Source organism: Taudactylus pleione, unplaced genomic scaffold (assembly GCF_031769625.1).
Source record: "Taudactylus pleione unplaced genomic scaffold, aTauple2 ptg000677l, whole genome shotgun sequence".
Lineage (NCBI taxonomy): Eukaryota > Metazoa > Chordata > Amphibia > Anura > Myobatrachidae > Taudactylus > Taudactylus pleione.
The window spans coordinates 450,245-470,503 of NW_028285079.1; the positions used below are offsets into that span (position 1 = coordinate 450,245).

A 20,259-nucleotide genomic window follows, 5' to 3' on the forward strand; every position below is an offset into this window, starting at 1 on the left:
GGCTCTGTAAGTGTCCTCTGCACAGTGGGAAGGCTCCGTACCTGTCCTCTGCACAGTGTGGGGAGGCTCCGTACCTGTCCTCTGCACAGTGTGGGGAGGCTCCGTACCTGTCCTCTGCACAGTGGGAAGGCTCCGTACCTGTCCTCTGTACAGTGGGAAGGCTCTGTACTTGTCCTCTGCTCTAATTAGAATATACTGCTACTGTACTAACAAGGCCAATGGTTCTGTGCTGTATGAATACAACTAATGCATACAAGTTATAAGTGGAGATGTGTTGGCATATTAATATCTATCTAACATAAAGGTGGATGGAGGGGGCAGAACACTGGGGCTGGTGCAGAGATGGCTGCAATTGTTCCCACAGAGGAAACTCACGCAAACACATGGAGGACATACAAACTCCACACAGATAGAGAACTGTTTGAAATTAAACTTGTGACCCCAGTGCTGTGATTCAGCAAAGCTAACCACTGTGCCATAGAAACACCCCATTTACTAAGACACACCAACAAAACCGTAATATATACACGGGTGACAAATAAAAATCAGTCAACGTCAGCCAATCACAAGCTCCGGGGACCATCATCCATTATCTGCACCTGCCGGTGACCATCAGCAAATAATACGATTTTCTGCGCAAGTGCCAGAATCATGCAACATTTGCGTGGGAGCGCTCTGATGGGCTACTCAAACTGGCGTAGCGCTCACTCTGCGTCAGACACAAACTAACACACTGCGTGCCAAAACCAATATACAATATATAATTATACAACAAGCTTAGGAACAGCAGGAGAATGGTCCAAAAATTGTAATGTTCTTTCCAAGACTTTCCTCCATATTAATCCCAATACAGGGAACCAGCAGGAATCTCCCTGTGTGCCTCCTGTAGGAGAGGAGCCCTGTCCCTGACGGGGTTAATCAGTGACACCCAGCAGCATCTGCCTGTCTGTCTCCTGTAGGAGAGGAGCCCTGTCCCTGAGGGGTTAATCAGTGACACCCAGCAGCATCTGCCTGTGTCTCTCCTGTAGGAGAGGAGCCCTTTCCCTGAGGGGTTAATCAGTGACACCCAGCAGCATCTGCCTGTCTGTCTCCTGTAGGAGAGGAGACCTGTCCCTGACGGGGTTAATCAGTGACACCCAGCAGCATCTGCCTGTGTCTCTCCTGTAAGAGAGGAGCCCTGTCCCTGAGGGGTTAATCAGTGACACCCAGCAGCATCTGCCTGTGTCTCTCCTGTAAGAGAGGAGCCCTTTCCCTGAGGGGTTAATCAGTGACACCCAGCAGCATCTGCCTGTGTCTCTCCTGTAGGAGAGGAGCCCTTTCCCTGAGGGGTTAATCAGTGACACCCAGCAGCATCTGCCTGTCTGTCTCCTGTAGGAGAGGAGACCTGTCCCTGACGGGGTTAATCAGTGACACCCAGCAGCATCTGCCTGTGTCTCTCCTGTAAGAGAGGAGCCCTGTCCCTAAGGGGTTAATCAGTGACACCCAGCAGCATCTGCCTGTGTCTCTCCTGTAAGAGAGGAAACCTGTCCCTGAGGGGTTAATCAGTGACACCCAGCAGCATCTGCCTGTGTCTGTCCTGTAGGAGAGGAGCCCTGTCCCTGACGGGGTTAATCAGTGACACCCAGCAGCATCTGCCTGTCTGTCTCCTGTAGGAGAGAAGCCCTTTCCCTGAGGGGTTAATCAGTGACACCCAGCAGCATCTGCCTGTCTGTCTCCTGTAGGAGAGGAGCCCTGTCCCTGAGGGGTTAATCAGTGACACCCAGCAGCATCTGCCTGTGTCTCTCCTGTAGGAGAGGAGCCCTGTCCCTGAGGGGTTAATCAGTGACACCCAGCAGCATCTGACTGTCTCTCTCCTGTAGGAGAGGAGCACTGTCCCTGAGGGGTTAATCAGTGACACCCAACAGCATCTCCCTGTGTCTCTCCTATAGGAGCCCTGTCCCTGACGGGGTTAATCACTGACATCCAGCAGGAATCTCTTTGAAGTTTGCAGCTGGAAGCGTCCATGTGGCTGCAGTACTGGGCAGATGTGGAATCAGAGGCTGTGATTGGCTGAGCCGAGAACGCCCCCAGCCCACCGCCCTCTGCCAATGGCTCATCCAAAGTGTATCCAGAGGCAGCAAATGCCAAAGGTTATGTATGGGAATGGTGGTCCCAACACGTGTAGCCCATGCCCATTACTAGCAGCCCCCTGAGAGGGCTGTATTATGGCGGACAGAGATCAGCCGGATATTATAATAATAAATATATGTTTATGATTTATACAGCGCACACCGATCACACAGCAGTTATTTATATAGCGCACACAGATCACGCAGCAGTTATTTATATAGCGCACAGATCACGCAGCAGTTATTTATATAGCGCACACATATCACGCAGCAGTTATTTATATAGCGCACACATATCACGCAGCAGTTATTTATATAGCGCACACATCACGCAGCAGTTATTTATATAGCGCACACAGATCACACAGCAGTTATTTATATAGCGTACACACATCACGCAGCAGTTAGTTATATAGCGCACAGATCACACAGCAGTTATTTATATAGCGTACACACATCACGCAGCAGTTATTTATATAGCGCACAGATCACGCAGCAGTTATTTATATAGCGTACACACATCACGCAGCAGTTATTTATATAGCGCACAGATCACGCAGCAGTTATTTATATAGCGCACACACATCACGCAGTAGTTATTTATATAGCGCACACATATCACGCAGCAGTTATTTATATAGCGCACACATACGCAGCAGTTATTTATATAGCGCGCACATATCACGCAGCAGTTATTTATATAGCGCACACATACGCAGCAGTTATTTATATAGCGCGCACATATCACGCAGCAGTTATTTATATAGCGCACACATCACGCAGCAGTTATTTATATAGCGCACACAGATCACACAGCAGTTATTTATATAGCGTACACACATCACGCAGCAGTTATTTATATATAGCGTACACACATCACGCAGCAGTTATTTATATAGCGTACACACATCACGCAGCAGTTATTTATATAGCGCACACAGATCACACAGCAGTTATTTATATAGCGCACACAGATCACGCAGCAGTTATTTATATAGCGCACAGATCACGCAGCAGTTATTTATATAGCGCACACATATCACGCAGCAGTTATTTATATAGCGCACACATCACGCAGCAGTTATTTATATAGCGCACACAGATCACACAGCAGTTATTTATATAGCGTACACACATCACGCAGCAGTTATTTATATAGCGCACAGATCACGCAGCAGTTATTTATATAGCGTACACACATCACGCAGCAGTTATTTATATAGCGCACAGATCACGCAGCAGTTATTTATATAGCGCACACACATCACGCAGTAGTTATTTATATAGCGCACACATATCACGCAGCAGTTATTTATATAGCGCACACATACGCAGCAGTTATTTATATAGCGCGCACATATCACGCAGCAGTTATTTATATAGCGCACACATACGCAGCAGTTATTTATATAGCGCGCACATATCACGCAGCAGTTATTTATATAGCGCACACATCACGCAGCAGTTATTTATATAGCGCACACAGATCACACAGCAGTTATTTATATAGCGTACACACATCACGCAGCAGTTATTTATATAGCGTACACACATCACGCAGCAGTTATTTATATAGCGTACACACATCACGCAGCAGTTATTTATATAGCGCACAGATCACGCAGCAGTTATTTATATAGCGCACACACATCACGCAGTAGTTATTTATATAGCGCACACATATCACGCAGCAGTTATTTATATAGCGTACACACATCACGCAGCAGTTATTTATATAGCGCACAGATCACGCAGCAGTTATTTATATAGCGTACACACATCACGCAGCAGTTATTTATATAGCGCACAGATCACGCAGCAGTTATTTATATAGCGCACACACATCACGCAGTAGTTATTTATATAGCGCACACATATCACGCAGCAGTTATTTATATAGCGCACACATACGCAGCAGTTATTTATATAGCGCGCACATATCACGCAACAGTTATTTATATAGCGCACACATACGCAGCAGTTATTTATATAGCGCGCACATATCACGCAGCAGTTATTTATATAGCGCACACATCACGCAGCATTTATATAGCGCGCACACATCATGCAGCAGTTATTTATATAGCGCACACATCACGCAGCATTTATATAGCGCGCACACATCACGCAGCAGTTATTTATATAGCGCACATATCAAGCAGCAGTTATTTATATAGCGCGCACATATCACGCAGCAGTTATTTATATAGCGCACACATCACGCAGCAGTTATTTATATAGCGCACACAGATCACGCAGCAGTTATTTATATAGCGCACACACATCACGCAGCAGTTATTTATATAGCGCGCACACATCACGCAGCAGTTATTTATATAGCGCGCACATATCACGCAGCAGTTATTTATATAGCGCACACCGATCACACAGCAGTTATTTATATAGCGCACACATCACGCAGCAGTTATTTATATAGCGCACACAGATCACACAGCAGTTATTTATATAGCGCACACATCACGCAGCAGTTATTTATATAGCGCACAGATCACGCAGCAGTTATTTATATAGCGCACACAGATCACACAGCAGTTATTTATATAGCGTACACACATCACGCAGCAGTTATTTATATAGCGTACACACATCACGCAGCAGTTATTTATATAGCGCACACAGATCACACAGCAGTTATTTATATAGCGTACACACATCACGCAGCAGTTATTTATATAGCGTACACACATCACGCAGCAGTTATTTATATAGCGTACACACATCACGCAGCAGTTATTTATATAGCGCACACACATCACGCAGTAGTTATTTATATAGCGCACACATATCACGCAGCAGTTATTTATATAGCGTACACACATCACGCAGCAGTTATTTATATAGCGCACAGATCACGCAGCAGTTATTTATATAGCGTACACACATCACGCAGCAGTTATTTATATAGCGCACAGATCACGCAGCAGTTATTTATATAGCGCACACACATCACGCAGTAGTTATTTATATAGCGCACACATATCACGCAGCAGTTATTTATATAGCGCACACATACGCAGCAGTTATTTATATAGCGCGCACATATCACGCAGCAGTTATTTATATAGCGCACACATACGCAGCAGTTATTTATATAGCGCGCACATATCACGCAGCAGTTATTTATATAGCGCACACATCACGCAGCAGTTATTTATATAGCGCACACAGATCACACAGCAGTTATTTATATAGCGTACACACATCACGCAGCAGTTATTTATATAGCGTACACACATCACGCAGCAGTTATTTATATAGCGTACACACATCACGCAGCAGTTATTTATATAGCGCACAGATCACGCAGCAGTTATTTATATAGCGCACACACATCACGCAGTAGTTATTTATATAGCGCACACATATCACGCAGCAGTTATTTATATAGCGTACACACATCACGCAGCAGTAATTTATATAGCGCACAGATCACGCAGCAGTTATTTATATAGCGTACACACATCACGCAGCAGTTATTTATATAGCGCACAGATCACGCAGCAGTTATTTATATAGCGCACACACATCACGCAGTAGTTATTTATATAGCGCACACATATCACGCAGCAGTTATTTATATAGCGCACACATACGCAGCAGTTATTTATATAGCGCGCACATATCACGCAGCAGTTATTTATATAGCGCACACATACGCAGCAGTTATTTATATAGCGCGCACATATCACGCAGCAGTTATTTATATAGCGCACACATCACGCAGCATTTATATAGCGCGCACACATCATGCAGCAGTTATTTATATAGCGCACACATCACGCAGCATTTATATAGCGCGCACACATCACGCAGCAGTTATTTATATAGCGCACATATCAAGCAGCAGTTATTTATATAGCGCGCACATATCACGCAGCAGTTATTTATATAGCGCACACATCACGCAGCAGTTATTTATATAGCGCACACACATCACGCAGCAGTTATTTATATAGCGCACACACATCACGCAGCAGTTATTTATATAGCGCACACATATCACGCAGCAGTTATTTATATAGCGCACACCGATCACACAGCAGTTATTTATATAGCGCACACAGATCACGCAGCAGTTATTTATATAGCGCACACAGATCACGCAGCAGTTATTTATATAGCGCACACAGATCACGCAGCAGTTATTTATATAGCGTACACACATCACGCAGCAGTTATTTATATAGCGCACACATATCACGCAGCAGTTATTTATATAGCGCACACCGATCACACAGCAGTTATTTATATAGCGCACACATATCACACAGCGGTTATTTATATAGCGCACACACATCACGCAGCAGTTATTTATATAGCGCACACATCACGCAGCATTTATATAGCGCGCACACATCACGAAGCATTTATATAGCGCGCACACATCACGCAGCATTTATATAGCGCGCACACATCACGCAGCAGTTATTTATATAGCGCACACACATCACGCAGCAGTTATTTATATAGCGCACACATCACGCAGCATTTATATAGCGCGCACACATCACGCAGCATTTATATAGCGCGCACACATCACGCAGCAGTTATTTATATAGCGCGCACACATCACGCAGCAGTTATTTATATAGCGCACACACATCAGGCAGCAGTTATTTATATAGCGCACACACATCACGCAGTTATTTATATAGCGCACACACATCACGCAGTAGTTATTTATATAGCGCACACATATCACGCAGCAGTTATTTATATATATATATAGCACACATATCACGCAGCAGTTATTTATATAGCGCACACATCACACAGCAGTTATTTATATAGCGCACATATCACGCAGCAGTTATTTATATAGCGCACACATCACACAGCAGTTATTTATATAGCGCACACATATCACGCAGCAGTTATTTATATAGCGCACACATATCACGCAGCAGTTATTTATATAGCGCACACATCACGCAACAGTTATTTATATAGCGCACACATCACGCAGCAGTTATTTATATAGCGCACACATCACACAGCGGTTATTTATATAGCGCACACACATCACGCAGTTATTTATATAGCGCACACATCACACAGCGGTTATTTATATAGCGCACACACATCACGCAGCAGTTATTTATATAGCGCACACACATCACGCAGTTATTTATATAGCGCACACACATCACGCAGTAGTTATTTATATAGCGCACACATATCACGCAGCAGTTATTTATATATATATATAGCACACATATCACGCAGCAGTTATTTATATAGCGCACACATCACACAGCAGTTATTTATATAGCGCACACATCACACAGCAGTTATTTATATAGCGCACATATCACGCAGCAGTTATTTATATAGCGCACACATCACACAGCAGTTATTTATATAGCGCACACATATCACGCAGCAGTTATTTATATAGCGCACACATATCACGCAGCAGTTATTTATATAGCGCACACATCACGCAGCAGTTATTTATATAGCGCACACATCACGCAGCAGTTATTTATATAGCGCACACATATCACGCAGCAGTTATTTATATAGCGCACACATCACACAGCAGTTATTTATATAGCGCACACATATCACGCAGCAGTTATTTATATAGCGCACACATATCACGCCGCAGTTATTTATATATATATATAGCACACATATCACGCAGCAGTTATTTATATAGCGCACACATCACGCAGCAGTTATTTATATAGCGCACACATCACGCAGCAGTTATTTATATAGCGCACACATCACGCAGCAGTTATTTATATAGTGCACACATCACGCAGTAGTTATTTATATAGCGCACACATCACGCAGTAGTTATTTATATAGCGCACACATCACGCAGCAGTTATTTATATAGCGCACACATCACGCAGCAGTTATTTATATAGCGCACACATATCACACAGCAGTTATTTATATAGCGCACACATCACGCAGTAGTTATTTATATAGTACACGTATCACGCAGCAGTTATTTATATAGCGCACACATATCACGCAGCAGTTATTTATATAGCGCACACATCACGCAGCAGTTATTTATATAGCGCACACAGATCACGCAGCAGTTATTTATATAGCGCACACATCACGCAGCAGTTATTTATATAGCGCACACAGATCACGCAGCAGTTATTTATATAGCGCACACATATCACGCAGCAGTTATTTATATAGCGCACACATCACGCAGTAGTTATTTATATAGCGCACACATATTACGCAGTAGTTATTTATATAGCGCACACATATCACGCAGTAGTTATTTATATAGCGCACACATATCACGCAGCAGTTATTTATATAGCGCACACATCACGCAGCAGTTATTTATATAGCGCACACATATCACGCAGCAGTTATTTATATAGCGCACACATCACGCAGCAGTTATTTATATAGCGCACACATATCACGCAGTAGTTATTTATATAGCGCACACATATCACGCAGTAGTTATTTATATAGCGCACACATATCACGCAGTTATTTATATAGCGCACACATATCACGCAGCAGTTATTTATATAGCGCACACATATCACGCAGCAGTTATTTATATAGCGCACACATCACGCAGCAGTTATTTATATAGCGCACACATATCACGCAGCAGTTATTTATATAGCGCACACATATCACGCAGCAGTTATTTATATAGCGCACACATATCACGCAGTAGTTATTTATATAGCGCACACATCACGCAGCAGTTATTTATATAGTACACGTATCACGCAGAGAATATTTATCACTCACATCAGTCCCGGCACCAGTGGAGCTTACAGTCTATATTCCCTATCACATGTACACACATATGGTTTATTTTTATTTAAATTTCTTCTTGTTGGAAGACAATTAACCTACATGTAAGCTTTTTTTGGGGAGGTTAGTAGAATGAAACACATGTAAACATGAGAACATACAAACTCCACACAGCAGCCACGGTTAGCATCACTTCTGTATATCACCATATACAAAAACTTTTACTGACACCCGATGTATTATACACTGTCCAACAAATCAAGGATTCTAGGAAATTACATGAATTGCATCACATTTAAAGTAGAACAACGCCCCCACACAACTGGTTATGTCATAGAGGGTGGGGGCACTGTACGGTCACAGGTTTCGTGAACTTCTGCTTATCCAAAAAAATCCTTCATGTGGTGCTCGCTGCACAGTGCCATATTTATCTGTCAGTCTCCCCACAGTCATTGCTCTTTATTTCACAGTTTGAAGATAAAAGGGAGAATATATAGGGGTTTACCAAGAACTTAATAAAACGAATGATTAAGATAAAAGTAAATAGCCCTTGCAGTTTGATGAACAATGAGGATGACTTAGGAACAGCGTAAAACAAATAGAACTATTCAGTAACTGATAATCAGCCATTTGCTGTCACGGGGGATGACGCAGGACAGAAGGCGGCTTTGCGGATGTATCTTGCGCTTATCACTGCGCTGGCCCTGTAGACGATCGTACGCATCTCAGTCACATCTCCACTTGCGGCCTCTGGGGCGTCACTGGGCTGTAATGGGGCGGAGTACTGAGAGGCGTGCTGACGGAATTGCGCAGAAGTGTAATGATGCCCCTTTCAGGACCGGTGCACATGCACAAAGATGATGATGATTAGTATTAAAGCAGGTGTAATGATAGGGCCGCTCCGTTCGCTGTCATACATAGAGCGCTGCGTAGGGGCGAATATGCGCATTTAGTTTCATGCGCACAATTTGGAGGCATCCGTCCCGTAGTCTCACTAGCAGATGGACGGAATGTATTTGCCGATTACAGTTACTGCATATCGGTGCATTATCAGTAAATTGCCCCCGATACGCCCTCTATGTGAGAACATCCCTCTGCAGCTGTGGGTAACGCTCTGCAGCTGTGGGTAACACAGGGCGTCCAGCCGATGATACGGGCAGCAGTACAAACACAAGTTGCCTCTGTATTCAGATAACTAGTGGGAATTCCCCACCTTTAAAGGAACATTCGGGATAGAATTGTGTACACTGATCTGCCATGGAAAAGGCTTCTATACGTTTATATTCAGTACCCGTGATCCACTTCATATAACACTTTACACGCCGATACCAGGACGGCCGGCGCCAGAGAAGAGGAAGGCGTACAGGCAATGGCCGCTAACGCGATGGTATCGGTTATCCCAGATGTGTGACACAAGTGACATCACAGTGGGCCTGATTCAGACACGTGCGCTATGCCGATGTTTTCGCAGTTCAGCGATTATCAATATACTGCCACGCATCTAAGTTGCACTGCGCATGCATCAGGGTGCGTTACCCTAGGCGCTCGCAGCGAAGTGCGATTGTCAGTCAGGGAGCATTTGTGGGAGGCAACGGCGGCAAAGAACGCAGGTGTGTTGCGACCGTATTAGGAGCATCACAGCCTGCGCCAGCCATCCCGTAAGCTCTAAAAATTTGCGCCAGCGTATTAGTTCCATGGGGCTACGCAGAACAGTGATAACGGAAGGTTCTGCGACCGATACTTCTGTGCGCAGTTGCTTGGATTTGCAAAGCCGCAGGTGGGCGTCTCAGTACAAATCCCGGCGGCTGCGTCATTTGCGTACTTTGGCACAGCAGCGGCGCACGCATTCGTAGCATTATCGTACAACTGGGAATAGACCCTGGGCCCGATCCAATGTCCAGTACAGTACTATAGCGGACTGGCCGCCTGTGCCGTAAGCTATACTCCATACCCCTCTGCAGCGCTGCTCAGTCCAGGGCTCACTCACCTTCAGCTCCGCCATCTCTGCCGAGTGTCCAGGACGAGCTGCAGCTGCTCCTCTGTGAGCCGCCAGCACTTTGCTGAGAGCTGTAACCAGTTACTCAATGTGGATTTAATCACAGAGAGGGGGGCCGTCCTGTTACACAATGCTGAGGAGGGGGCTGTGTGCACAGGTCACTCATACTGACTGCATACAGAACAAGGGGTAACACCCAGCCGCAGCTTTATTCTCCATCCCAATAAGGATACTAGTATCATCTGTGCACTCAGTCATCGGGGGGAGGTGTACCAAACCTGGAGGGGACACGTGGAGGCATGGCCGGAGAAACCAATCAGCTTCTAGAAGTCATTTCATGACATGTTTCAAACATAAGAGCTTGAATGTGATTGCTGGTCGTTGCTGCGGCCACATCTCTAGCTGCCCTCCTCAGATGGTGCGATACATCTTCCCCGCAATCTGTAAGTAAAGCTGGGTATACACAGAGCGATGAGTGCCAGGCCGACTCACCAACATATTGGGCGGAATTCAATTGATTCCTGCCCCCATCGCGCCCGACGGAGCTATTCAATTCTTACTCCTGTCGGGCGCGATCAGCTGCCAGCGCTACATTTCAGCTCGCAGCCCCTGGGGGATGAGAGCTGAAATGCGCGAAAAGTGACATGTTTGGGCGCCCAAACATCACTTTTCGCAATTGCGCCCAGCACTTTGGTCGGGTTTAGCTGCTTTACGCGGCTAAACCCGACCACTTTGGGCGCGATCAGCACGAAAATCTAGAACAATTGCATAGCGGCCCGCGATCTCCTGTCACTTTAGACGGGAGATGCGGGACGCCAAAACAATTGAATCCGCCCATTGCATCCTGGGTACACATCGGAACCAAGTAATAATGACAAGATGATGCCTCGTTCCGTCCTTCATTACACCGCATGCGATATCACATCAAACTTGACGATGTATCATGCAACCGCGTTAGCGCGCATACACACTGCATGATTTGTTGTTCCAATTTGGCCAGATCGGAAGGACATCGCTCCAGTGTGTGAGCACAAACACACCCATGGTTACTATCAGCAGGGTTATTGGGGGCGCCCCCTATACTGAGGTAAGTGGGTCCCTGGGGCTACCTAACCCCTCTACTGCCTGCGGTGACTCTCAGGGTGACCAGTGACGCCCGCGGGCCCCACAAAGAGCAATCTTACATGACAGCTTCAGCGCTGGTGCAGGGACAGTCGGTGGAGTTGGCTGCAGAAAGTGACCAGATAATGTACCAGGGATTGTGTAATAGGGGGTGGGGGTACTGCCAGCCTGAGGCCCCCTTACTGCCAGGACTTATTCAATGTCAGAGTGAGGCGGCTGTATAGAGGGAATCTCTCACCTTCGGATCCTGCGCGGCGTGGTCACAGACCACCGTGCCCAATGGGTGTCTACGCTAACGGGGGAAACAGACCAAATAGGAACTTATGTGCTTAATCATCCACACTATGCCCCAGACCCCCCCTCCTGTCTCTGATAGTTGTTCCTTACAGTCTTACTGCAGGGTGGCCACTGGGGGCGCTGTTCCCTTACAGTCTATGGGGGGAAATTCAGTTAGCAGCGAAATGCTGTCAGAACGGTGACAATTCCTCACCACCTAAATCGCCAATAGAGGGGATGTATTCAATCCCTATTTCCCTATAGAGTGTAAGCCGGCGAGCAGGGCCCTCTCCCCTCTCTGTCTGTTATTACCCACTTCCCTCTCTGTCTATTATTACCCATTTTATTACGGTTTTGTTGCAATTGTAAAACATAACGGCATATGCTGGTGCTATATAACTACATAATTCAGTCTTCCCCCCAGAAATTTTTTCCAGCTGGGGGGCATCCAAAAGAAGCCGGGTGGGGGCCCGTGCAATTATACGCGTGCCAGGAAAAGGGGTATCTCCCTTACCATTCCAGCCCGACAGGTCTCAGGCTGCTCCCCCCACTGGCTCTCAGTCAGAAGTGCCCATTATGCACTGCCCCCTGTAGTTTAACTTTGCCCATTATGCATTGTCCCCTGGCTGAAGTAGTGCCCCTATGTAGTGCCCCCAGGCTTAAATAGTGCCCCCAGACTGGCCCCTTATGCAGTGCCCCCAGGTTTAATAGTGTCCCTTATGCAGTGCCCCCAGACTGGCCCCTTATGCAGTGCCCCCAGGTTTAATAGTGTCCCTTATGCAGTGCCCCCAGGGTTAATAGTGTCCCTTATGCAGTGCCCCCAGACTGGTCCTGGCCACAGCCCCCAGATGCATTGCCCCCTGTAGTTTAACTTTGCCCTTATGCAGGGCCCCCAGGCTTAGTGTCCCTTATGCAGTGCCCCCAGACTTAAATAGTGCCCCCAGACTGGTCCCGGCCCCAGCCCAGCACTTACCTGTACTTGCTGGCCGCTCCCGCGCGCTGACTGGATCTAACTAGATCCAGCAGGCGCGCAGGGCAGGCTCCTGACGTCGCGGGTGACATCATGACGTCACCCGCGCAGTGCATCACTGGGAACGCTGGCCTCTGAGGCGATCGGAGGCTTCTTTAGCCTCCAGTCACTTCAGAGGCCAGCGTTCCACAGCGGGGGTCGGCGGGGAAACTGCCGGGCGATGCGCCCACAGAAAACAGCCTGGGGAGAACACTAATAGTAATAATAAAACCTCACAAATGTTTTCCTTGTACCTTTACGGAATAATGAGTGATGGTCCGGTCCCCCCCACCAGCTCTCACTGTCTGCTTGATTCCTATACACCAGAATATCCAATAGTATGCACAAAGCAGGCTTCAGGTAATTCACGGTGAGTCTGCCCCAAGTATTAAAGGGGTTGGGTATGTTCCGGCAGTCAGAATCCCGAAACCATTAGGTAAGTACCCTAACCCCTCCCTGGTGCCTCCCCCCTCCTCGCACCCTAAACCTAACCCTCCCCCTAGTACCTAACCCTAAACCTCCCCCTAACCCCTGATACTTACCTTCGGGATTCTGGAGCCGGGACCCCAATGCCGATATTTTGACCGTCGGCTTCCCGCATACCGGGGTGCCGACTGCCTTCCGTTATAAAGGTGCAATAATTTAAAAGGCAAAACCAAGTTGGTTTAGCTTCTTAAATGATTGCCCCCTTAAAAAATAGGTCAGACTCGCTGGTAACCCACAGATGCCTCCATTTACCCCACAGTCTCTCTCTCCCCAAACACTGCACATATGTAAGGAGACCTGTCCCTCTTGTTAGTGCTATGACCCCCACCCTCCCCCTCCCCAAATAATGAGAGATTAGACTCTACTATTTAATATGAGATATTTAATACTTTCTAAAACTTGTGGCGTTAGTGCGCCCTCCCCCATGTACACCCAGGAACAGATACAGATTATATATATACACATATACATATATATACATATACATATATATATATATACAGATATACCCGGCCACCATATTACGGCTGTCCTCTATCGCTGTGCTGGCACTAACGCTGCACACGGGGAACCACAGTCAGCCTAGAGCTGCACCTGTATAGTATTATATACCGAGTCCTGTATCTCAGGTTCCTCCATGTTTGAGGGGTCCGTAACGTGGAGACACAGCCCAGAGTCCCATATTTATTCCCTGCAGCAGACACAGCATTAATGGGGCCTCTAAAGTACAGGAGAATGAAATGTGGCAGAGAGAAGACTTAGACAGAGTAACGGGCGCGCGGCGTCGGACGCGCCCGTGTTACACAGCACAGTGTACGTCCTTATTCTGTGCCCGGGTGCAGTGTGGCTCCGGCAGCGGCCTGGCATTGTAACGAGCACTGGTGTGGATATTGCTTGCAGCTCCTCATTCCTATTACTCTGTATTATACTGCGTGTGCCAGCCGGGGGCCCGCAGGAGTCTCCAGCGTTCAGCCAGTGCTGTCCCCGGCCGGGCCTTGTCCTGTGACCTTTGCCCCGCAGGGCGGTCGCTGACTCACTGACACGGCCGATCCCTTCTACAGAGGAAAATACACAGATGTCAGCAGCTTGGTCCTAGAGATGTGTGCGCCCCAGATGTTATCTGCCTCACGGGCCGCCATATACGGGAGGACGCGTCAGTCGTAGTGGAGGCTCTTAAACGAACCGCCCCCAAATCGCTTCCGATCTGAGAATCCGGAGATCTGAGGGTGAGAAGAGGCCGCGTCATAAGCCCACCTTCTGCCAGGAGAGTACAATAATATATATATATATATATACACACACACACACACACTGTATATACAGACAGCTGTATACTAAATACACACACCGGCGCGCTACACTCCGTCAGCCCGCTGTATCTGACCGGCTGCTATTACATATAGGGCTAATATGCCGATTTTCCATCCTTATGATGTATCCAGCTCTTAGATGCTTTGTGATTACTCAGTTACATGAGCGGAGACTGACCCCCGCGCACGGCGCAGACCGATCCCTTTGTCCATTGCGGCTGGAGCTCTGCACTATGTCTGCGCTCCTATACAATGTGATTGTACAGATCTGGCTACTTGTTAAGCTGGGAGATGAAGTGCCAATCGCATTTTTATCATCATTTCCCTGCTGCGGCCAATCAGATTCTATAAATGCTCACAGCAGCACAGAGGTTTCAGGAGTAGTATGGAGCCAGTAATGAAGGCCGGGCGGCAGCAGCCCTGTACTGTCCCCTCCCCCAAACACATCACATAGAGGTGGCAGGGTGCAGGTAGCTGGGACCGCGCGCTGAGGATGCGCAGAGCGACGCGTCAGGCAGAAGGTTACTGTTCCAGGAGCCTCACAAGAGAGAGAAAGGCGCCCATGGGGCGGCGACACCAATGGCACACCCTGATGAAGGATCTCCCAGCAGCACAGAGTATATCAGGAGATGAGTGATGTGTCAGTGAGGACAGGGCTGCATGTGACAGGGGCAGTGACAGGATGTGAGGAGGGGAATGGAGGCAGCAGCACAGAGTATATCAGGAGATGAATGATGTGTTAGTGAGGAGAGGGCTGCATGTGACAGGGGCAGTGACATGATGTGAGGAGGGGAATGGAGACAGCAGGAAGTCACAGACTGAGAGTTATATAGTGGGAGGAGCAGAGTTCCCAGCAGCACAGAGTATATCAGGAGATGAGTGATGTGTCAGTGAGGACAGGGCTGCATGTGACAGGGGCAGTGACATGATGTGAGGAGGGGAATGGAGGCAGCAGCACAGAGTATATCAGGAGATGAGTGATGTGTCAGTGAGGACAGGGCTGCATGTGACAGGAGCAGTGACATGATGTGAGGAGGGGAATGGAGGCAGCAGCACAGAGTATATCAGGAGATGAGTGATGTGTCAGTGAGGACAGGGCTGCATGTGACAGGAGCAGTGACATGATGTGAGGAGGGGAATGGAGGCAGCAGCACAGAGTATATCAGGAGATGAGTGATGTGTCAGTGAGGACAGGGCTGCATGTGACAGGAGCAGTGACATGATGTGAGGAGGGGAATGGAGACAGCAGCACAGAGTATATCAGGAGATGAGTGATATGTTAGTGAGGACAGGGCTGCATGTGACAGGGGCAGTGACATGATGTGAGGAAGGGAATGGAGGCAGCAGGAAGTCACAGACTGAGAGTTATATAGTGGGAGGAGCAGAGTTCCCAGCAGCACAGAGTATATCAGGAGATGAGTGATGTGTCAGTGAGGACAGGGCTGCATGCGACAGGGGCAGTGACATGATGTGAGGAGGGGAATGGAGGCAGCAGGAAGCCACAGACTGAGAGTTATATAGTGGGAGGAGCAGAGTTCCCAGCAGCACAGAGTATATCAGGAGATGAGTGATGTGTCAGTGAGGACAGGGCTGCATGTGACAGGGGCAGTGACAGGATGTGAGGAGGGGAATGGAGGCAGCAGCACAGAGTATATCAGGAGATGAATGATGTGTTAGTGAGGACAGGGCTGCATGTGACAGGGGCAGTGACATGATGTGAGGAGGGGAATGGAGACAGCAGGAAGTCACAGACTGAGAGTTATATAGTGGGAGGAGCAGAGTTCCCAGCAGCACAGAGTATATCAGGAGATGAGTGATGTGTCAGTGAGGACAGGGCTGCATGTGACAGGGGCAGTGACATGATGTGAGGAGGGGAATGGAGGCAGCAGGAAGCCACAGACTGAGAGTTATATAGTGGGAGGAGCAGAGTTCCCAGCAGCACAGAGTATATCAGGAGATGAGTGATGTGTCAGTGAGGACAGGGCTGCATGTGACAGGGGCAGTGACATGATGTGAGGAGGGGAATGGAGGCAGCAGCACAGAGTATATCAGGAGATGAGTGATGTGTCAGTGAGGACAGGGCTGCATGTGACAGGAGCAGTGACATGATGTGAGGAGGGGAATGGAGACAGCAGCACAGAGTATATCAGGAGATGAGTGATATGTTAGTGAGGACAGGGCTGCATGTGACAGGGGCAGTGACATGATGTGAGGAAGGGAATGGAGGCAGCAGGAAGTCACAGACTGAGAGTTATATAGTGGGAGGAGCAGAGTTCCCAGCAGCACAGAGTATATCAGGAGATGAGTGATGTGTTAGTGAGGAGAGGGCTGCATGTGACAGGGGCAGTGACAGGATGTGAGGAGGGGAATGGAGGCAGCAGCACAGAGTATATCAGGAGATGTGTGATGTGTCAGTGAGGACAGGGCTGCATGTGACAGGAGCAGTGACATGATGTGAGGAGGGGAATGTGAGCAGCAGCACAGAGTATATCAGGAGATGAGTGATGTGTCAGTGAGGACAGGGCTGCATGTGACAGGGGCAGTGACATGATGTGAGGAGGGGAATGGAGGCAGCAGCACAGAGTATATCAGGAGATGAGTGATGTGTGAGTGAGGACAGGGCTGCATGTGACAGGGGCAGTGACATGATGTGAGGAGGGGAATGGAGGCAACAGGAAGCCACAGACTGATCATTATATAGTGGGAGGAGCAGGGTCCCCAGCAGCACAGATGACATCAGGAGATTAGTGATGTGTCAGTAATGCCAGGGCAGTGACCCCAGCAGAGCAGAGTATATCAGGAGGTGATTGATGTATCAGTGAGGACAGGGCTGTATGTGACAGGGGCAGTGACATGATGTGAGGAGGGGAATGGAGGCAGGAGGAAGTCACAGACTGAGAGTTATATAGTGGGAGGAGCAGGGTCCCCAGCAGCACAGAGTATATCAGGAGATGAGTGATGTGTTAGTGAGGGCAGGGCTGCATGTGACAGGGGCAGGGACATGATGTGAGGAGGGAATGGAGGCAGCATGAAGGCACAGACTGAGAGTTATATAGTGGAAGGAGCAGGGTCCCCAGCAGCACAAAGTATATCAGGAGATGAGTGATGTGTTAGTGAGGACAGGGCTACATGTGACAGGGGCAGTGACATGATGTGAGGAGGGAATGGAGGCAGCAGCACAGAGTATATCAGGAGATGAGTGATGTGTTAGTGAGGACAGGGCTGCATGTGACAGGGGCAGTGACAGGATGTGAGGAGGGGAATGGAGGCAGCAGCACAGAGTATATGAGGAGATGAGTGATGTGTTAGTGAGGACAGGGCTACATGTGACAGGGGCAGTGACATGATGTGAGGAGGGGAATGGAGGCAGCAGGAAGTCACAGACTGAGAGTTATATAGTGGAAGGAGCAGGGTCCCCAGCAGCACAGAGTATATCAGGAGATGAGTGATGTGTTAGTGAGGACAGGGCTACATGTGACAGGGGCAGTGACATGATGTGAGGAGGGGAATGGAGGCAGCAGGATGACACACAGCGTCTGATGGACACGAAGTATAGATTGCACAATGCCGGAAGCAGGGGCCTGCATGCAGACTCAGGATATAAATCAGCACGGAACGCGGTTGCTAATATGCAAGCAAACGGACAATTAATTTGCACTGCGCATGCATCGCAGTGCGCCTGTGCAAACTAGCAATTGCGATGGGAACTGCGTCTGCAGAGGCTACGTAGACCCAGAGCAGTGACTGACAGGAAGCGCCGTTTGTGGGTGGTGACGGAGGGGTTGGTCGGTGCCAAAATCAACTGCGCATGCGGGGGTCTCCGGGACATCAGTACTGCGAATGCGCGAGTCACCGGGAACATGGCCGCCGCCATTTTCCCTGTGATTTCTGCTGCTGCCATGTTTTGTGGATTTCGTTAATCATACAGAGGCGAGTTGATCTATTTGCTGGGTCAGTAATTATCACATCTATTTGAGAACCCCTGCTTGTGGCAATAAGCTATAAATTACCTACCGTGGTGGCATCCCGTGTATAGTATCGTTTCTCTATTACCTGAAAGACAAGGTCACTGAATGTTAGGTCAGGTACATAGATGGTTACAGGCTCCCTAGGAACCGGCCATTCACATAAATGTCATTTACACAACCCTACGTGGCTGTAACAAATCATACAAATCAGACATGAGATTGAAGGAGAAGGGCGAAGAGCTTACAATCCAGAGTGCTCGTGAGACTCAGATTACAGATATCGACTCCCCATCCGCCCAGTGAGGTAAAGGAACAACCCCGGAAAAGGTTCAGTCAGACTCCATGCGATAGTATGACATGTGGAGAGGGCCCAGGCCGTGTAATGTGACAGTATGACGTGTGGAGAGGGCCCAGGCCGTGTAATGTGACAGTATGACGTGTGGAGAGGGCCCAGGCCGTGTAATGTGACAGTATGACGTGTGGAGAGGGCCCAGGCCGTGTAATGTGACAGTATGACGTGTGGAGAGGGCCCAGGCCGTGTAACGTGACAGTATGACGTGTGGAGAGGGCCCAGGCCGTGTAACGTGACAGTATGACGTGTGGAGAGGGCCCAGGCCGTGTAACGTGACAGTATGACGTGTGGAGAGGGCCCAGGCCGTGTAACGTGACAGTATGACGTGTGGAGAGGGCCCAGGCCGTGTAACGTGACAGTATGACGTGTGGAGAGGGCCCAGGCCGTGTAACGTGACAGTATGACGTGTGGAGAGGGCCCAGGCCGTGTAATGTGACAGTATGACGTGTGGAGAGGCCCCAGGCCGTGTAATGTGACAGTATGACGTGTGGAGAGGGCCCAGGCCGTGTAATGTGACAGTATGACGTGTGGAGAGGGCCCAGGCCGTGTAATGTGACAGTATGACGTGTGGAGAGGGCCCAGGCCGTGTAATGTGACAGTATGACGTGTGGAGAGGGCCCAGGCCGTGTAAGGTGAGCAGTATGACGTGTGGAGAGGGCCCAGGCCGTGTAATGTGACAGTATGACGTGTGGAGAGGGCCCAGGCCGTGTAATGCGACAGTATGACGTGTGGAGAGGGCCCAGGCCGTGTAATGTGACAGTATGACGTGTGGAGAGGGCCCAGGTCGTGTAATGTGAGCAGTCAACAGAAGCCGGGATCTTCCTGCACTCAGCCAATACGCAGCTGCCTATCCCG

The 20,259-nt window shown here is 48.3% G+C and overlaps 2 protein-coding genes across 2 annotated transcripts in view; both read right to left on the reverse strand.

The window, feature by feature from the left end:
• Nucleotides 1–10,970, reverse strand: part of HGD (homogentisate 1,2-dioxygenase) — an 85,471-nt gene extending 74,501 nt beyond the window's left edge. The window contains exon 1 of the mRNA XM_088455884.1: nucleotides 10,873–10,970. Coding sequence (XP_088312010.1) covers nucleotides 10,873–10,887 — 15 coding nt within the window. The 5' untranslated portion in view covers nucleotides 10,888–10,970. The remainder of the gene's footprint in view (nucleotides 1–10,872) is intronic.
• Nucleotides 10,971–14,141: 3,171 nt separating this feature from the next.
• RABL3 (RAB, member of RAS oncogene family like 3) overlaps nucleotides 14,142–20,259 on the reverse strand; it is a 71,497-nt gene continuing 65,379 nt past the window's right edge. Inside the window, exons 7-8 of the mRNA XM_088455883.1 lie at nucleotides 19,099–19,137; nucleotides 14,142–14,994 (exon numbers count right to left, since the gene is read on the reverse strand). Coding sequence (XP_088312009.1) covers nucleotides 14,929–14,994; nucleotides 19,099–19,137 — 105 coding nt within the window. The 3' untranslated portion in view covers nucleotides 14,142–14,928. The remainder of the gene's footprint in view (nucleotides 14,995–19,098; nucleotides 19,138–20,259) is intronic.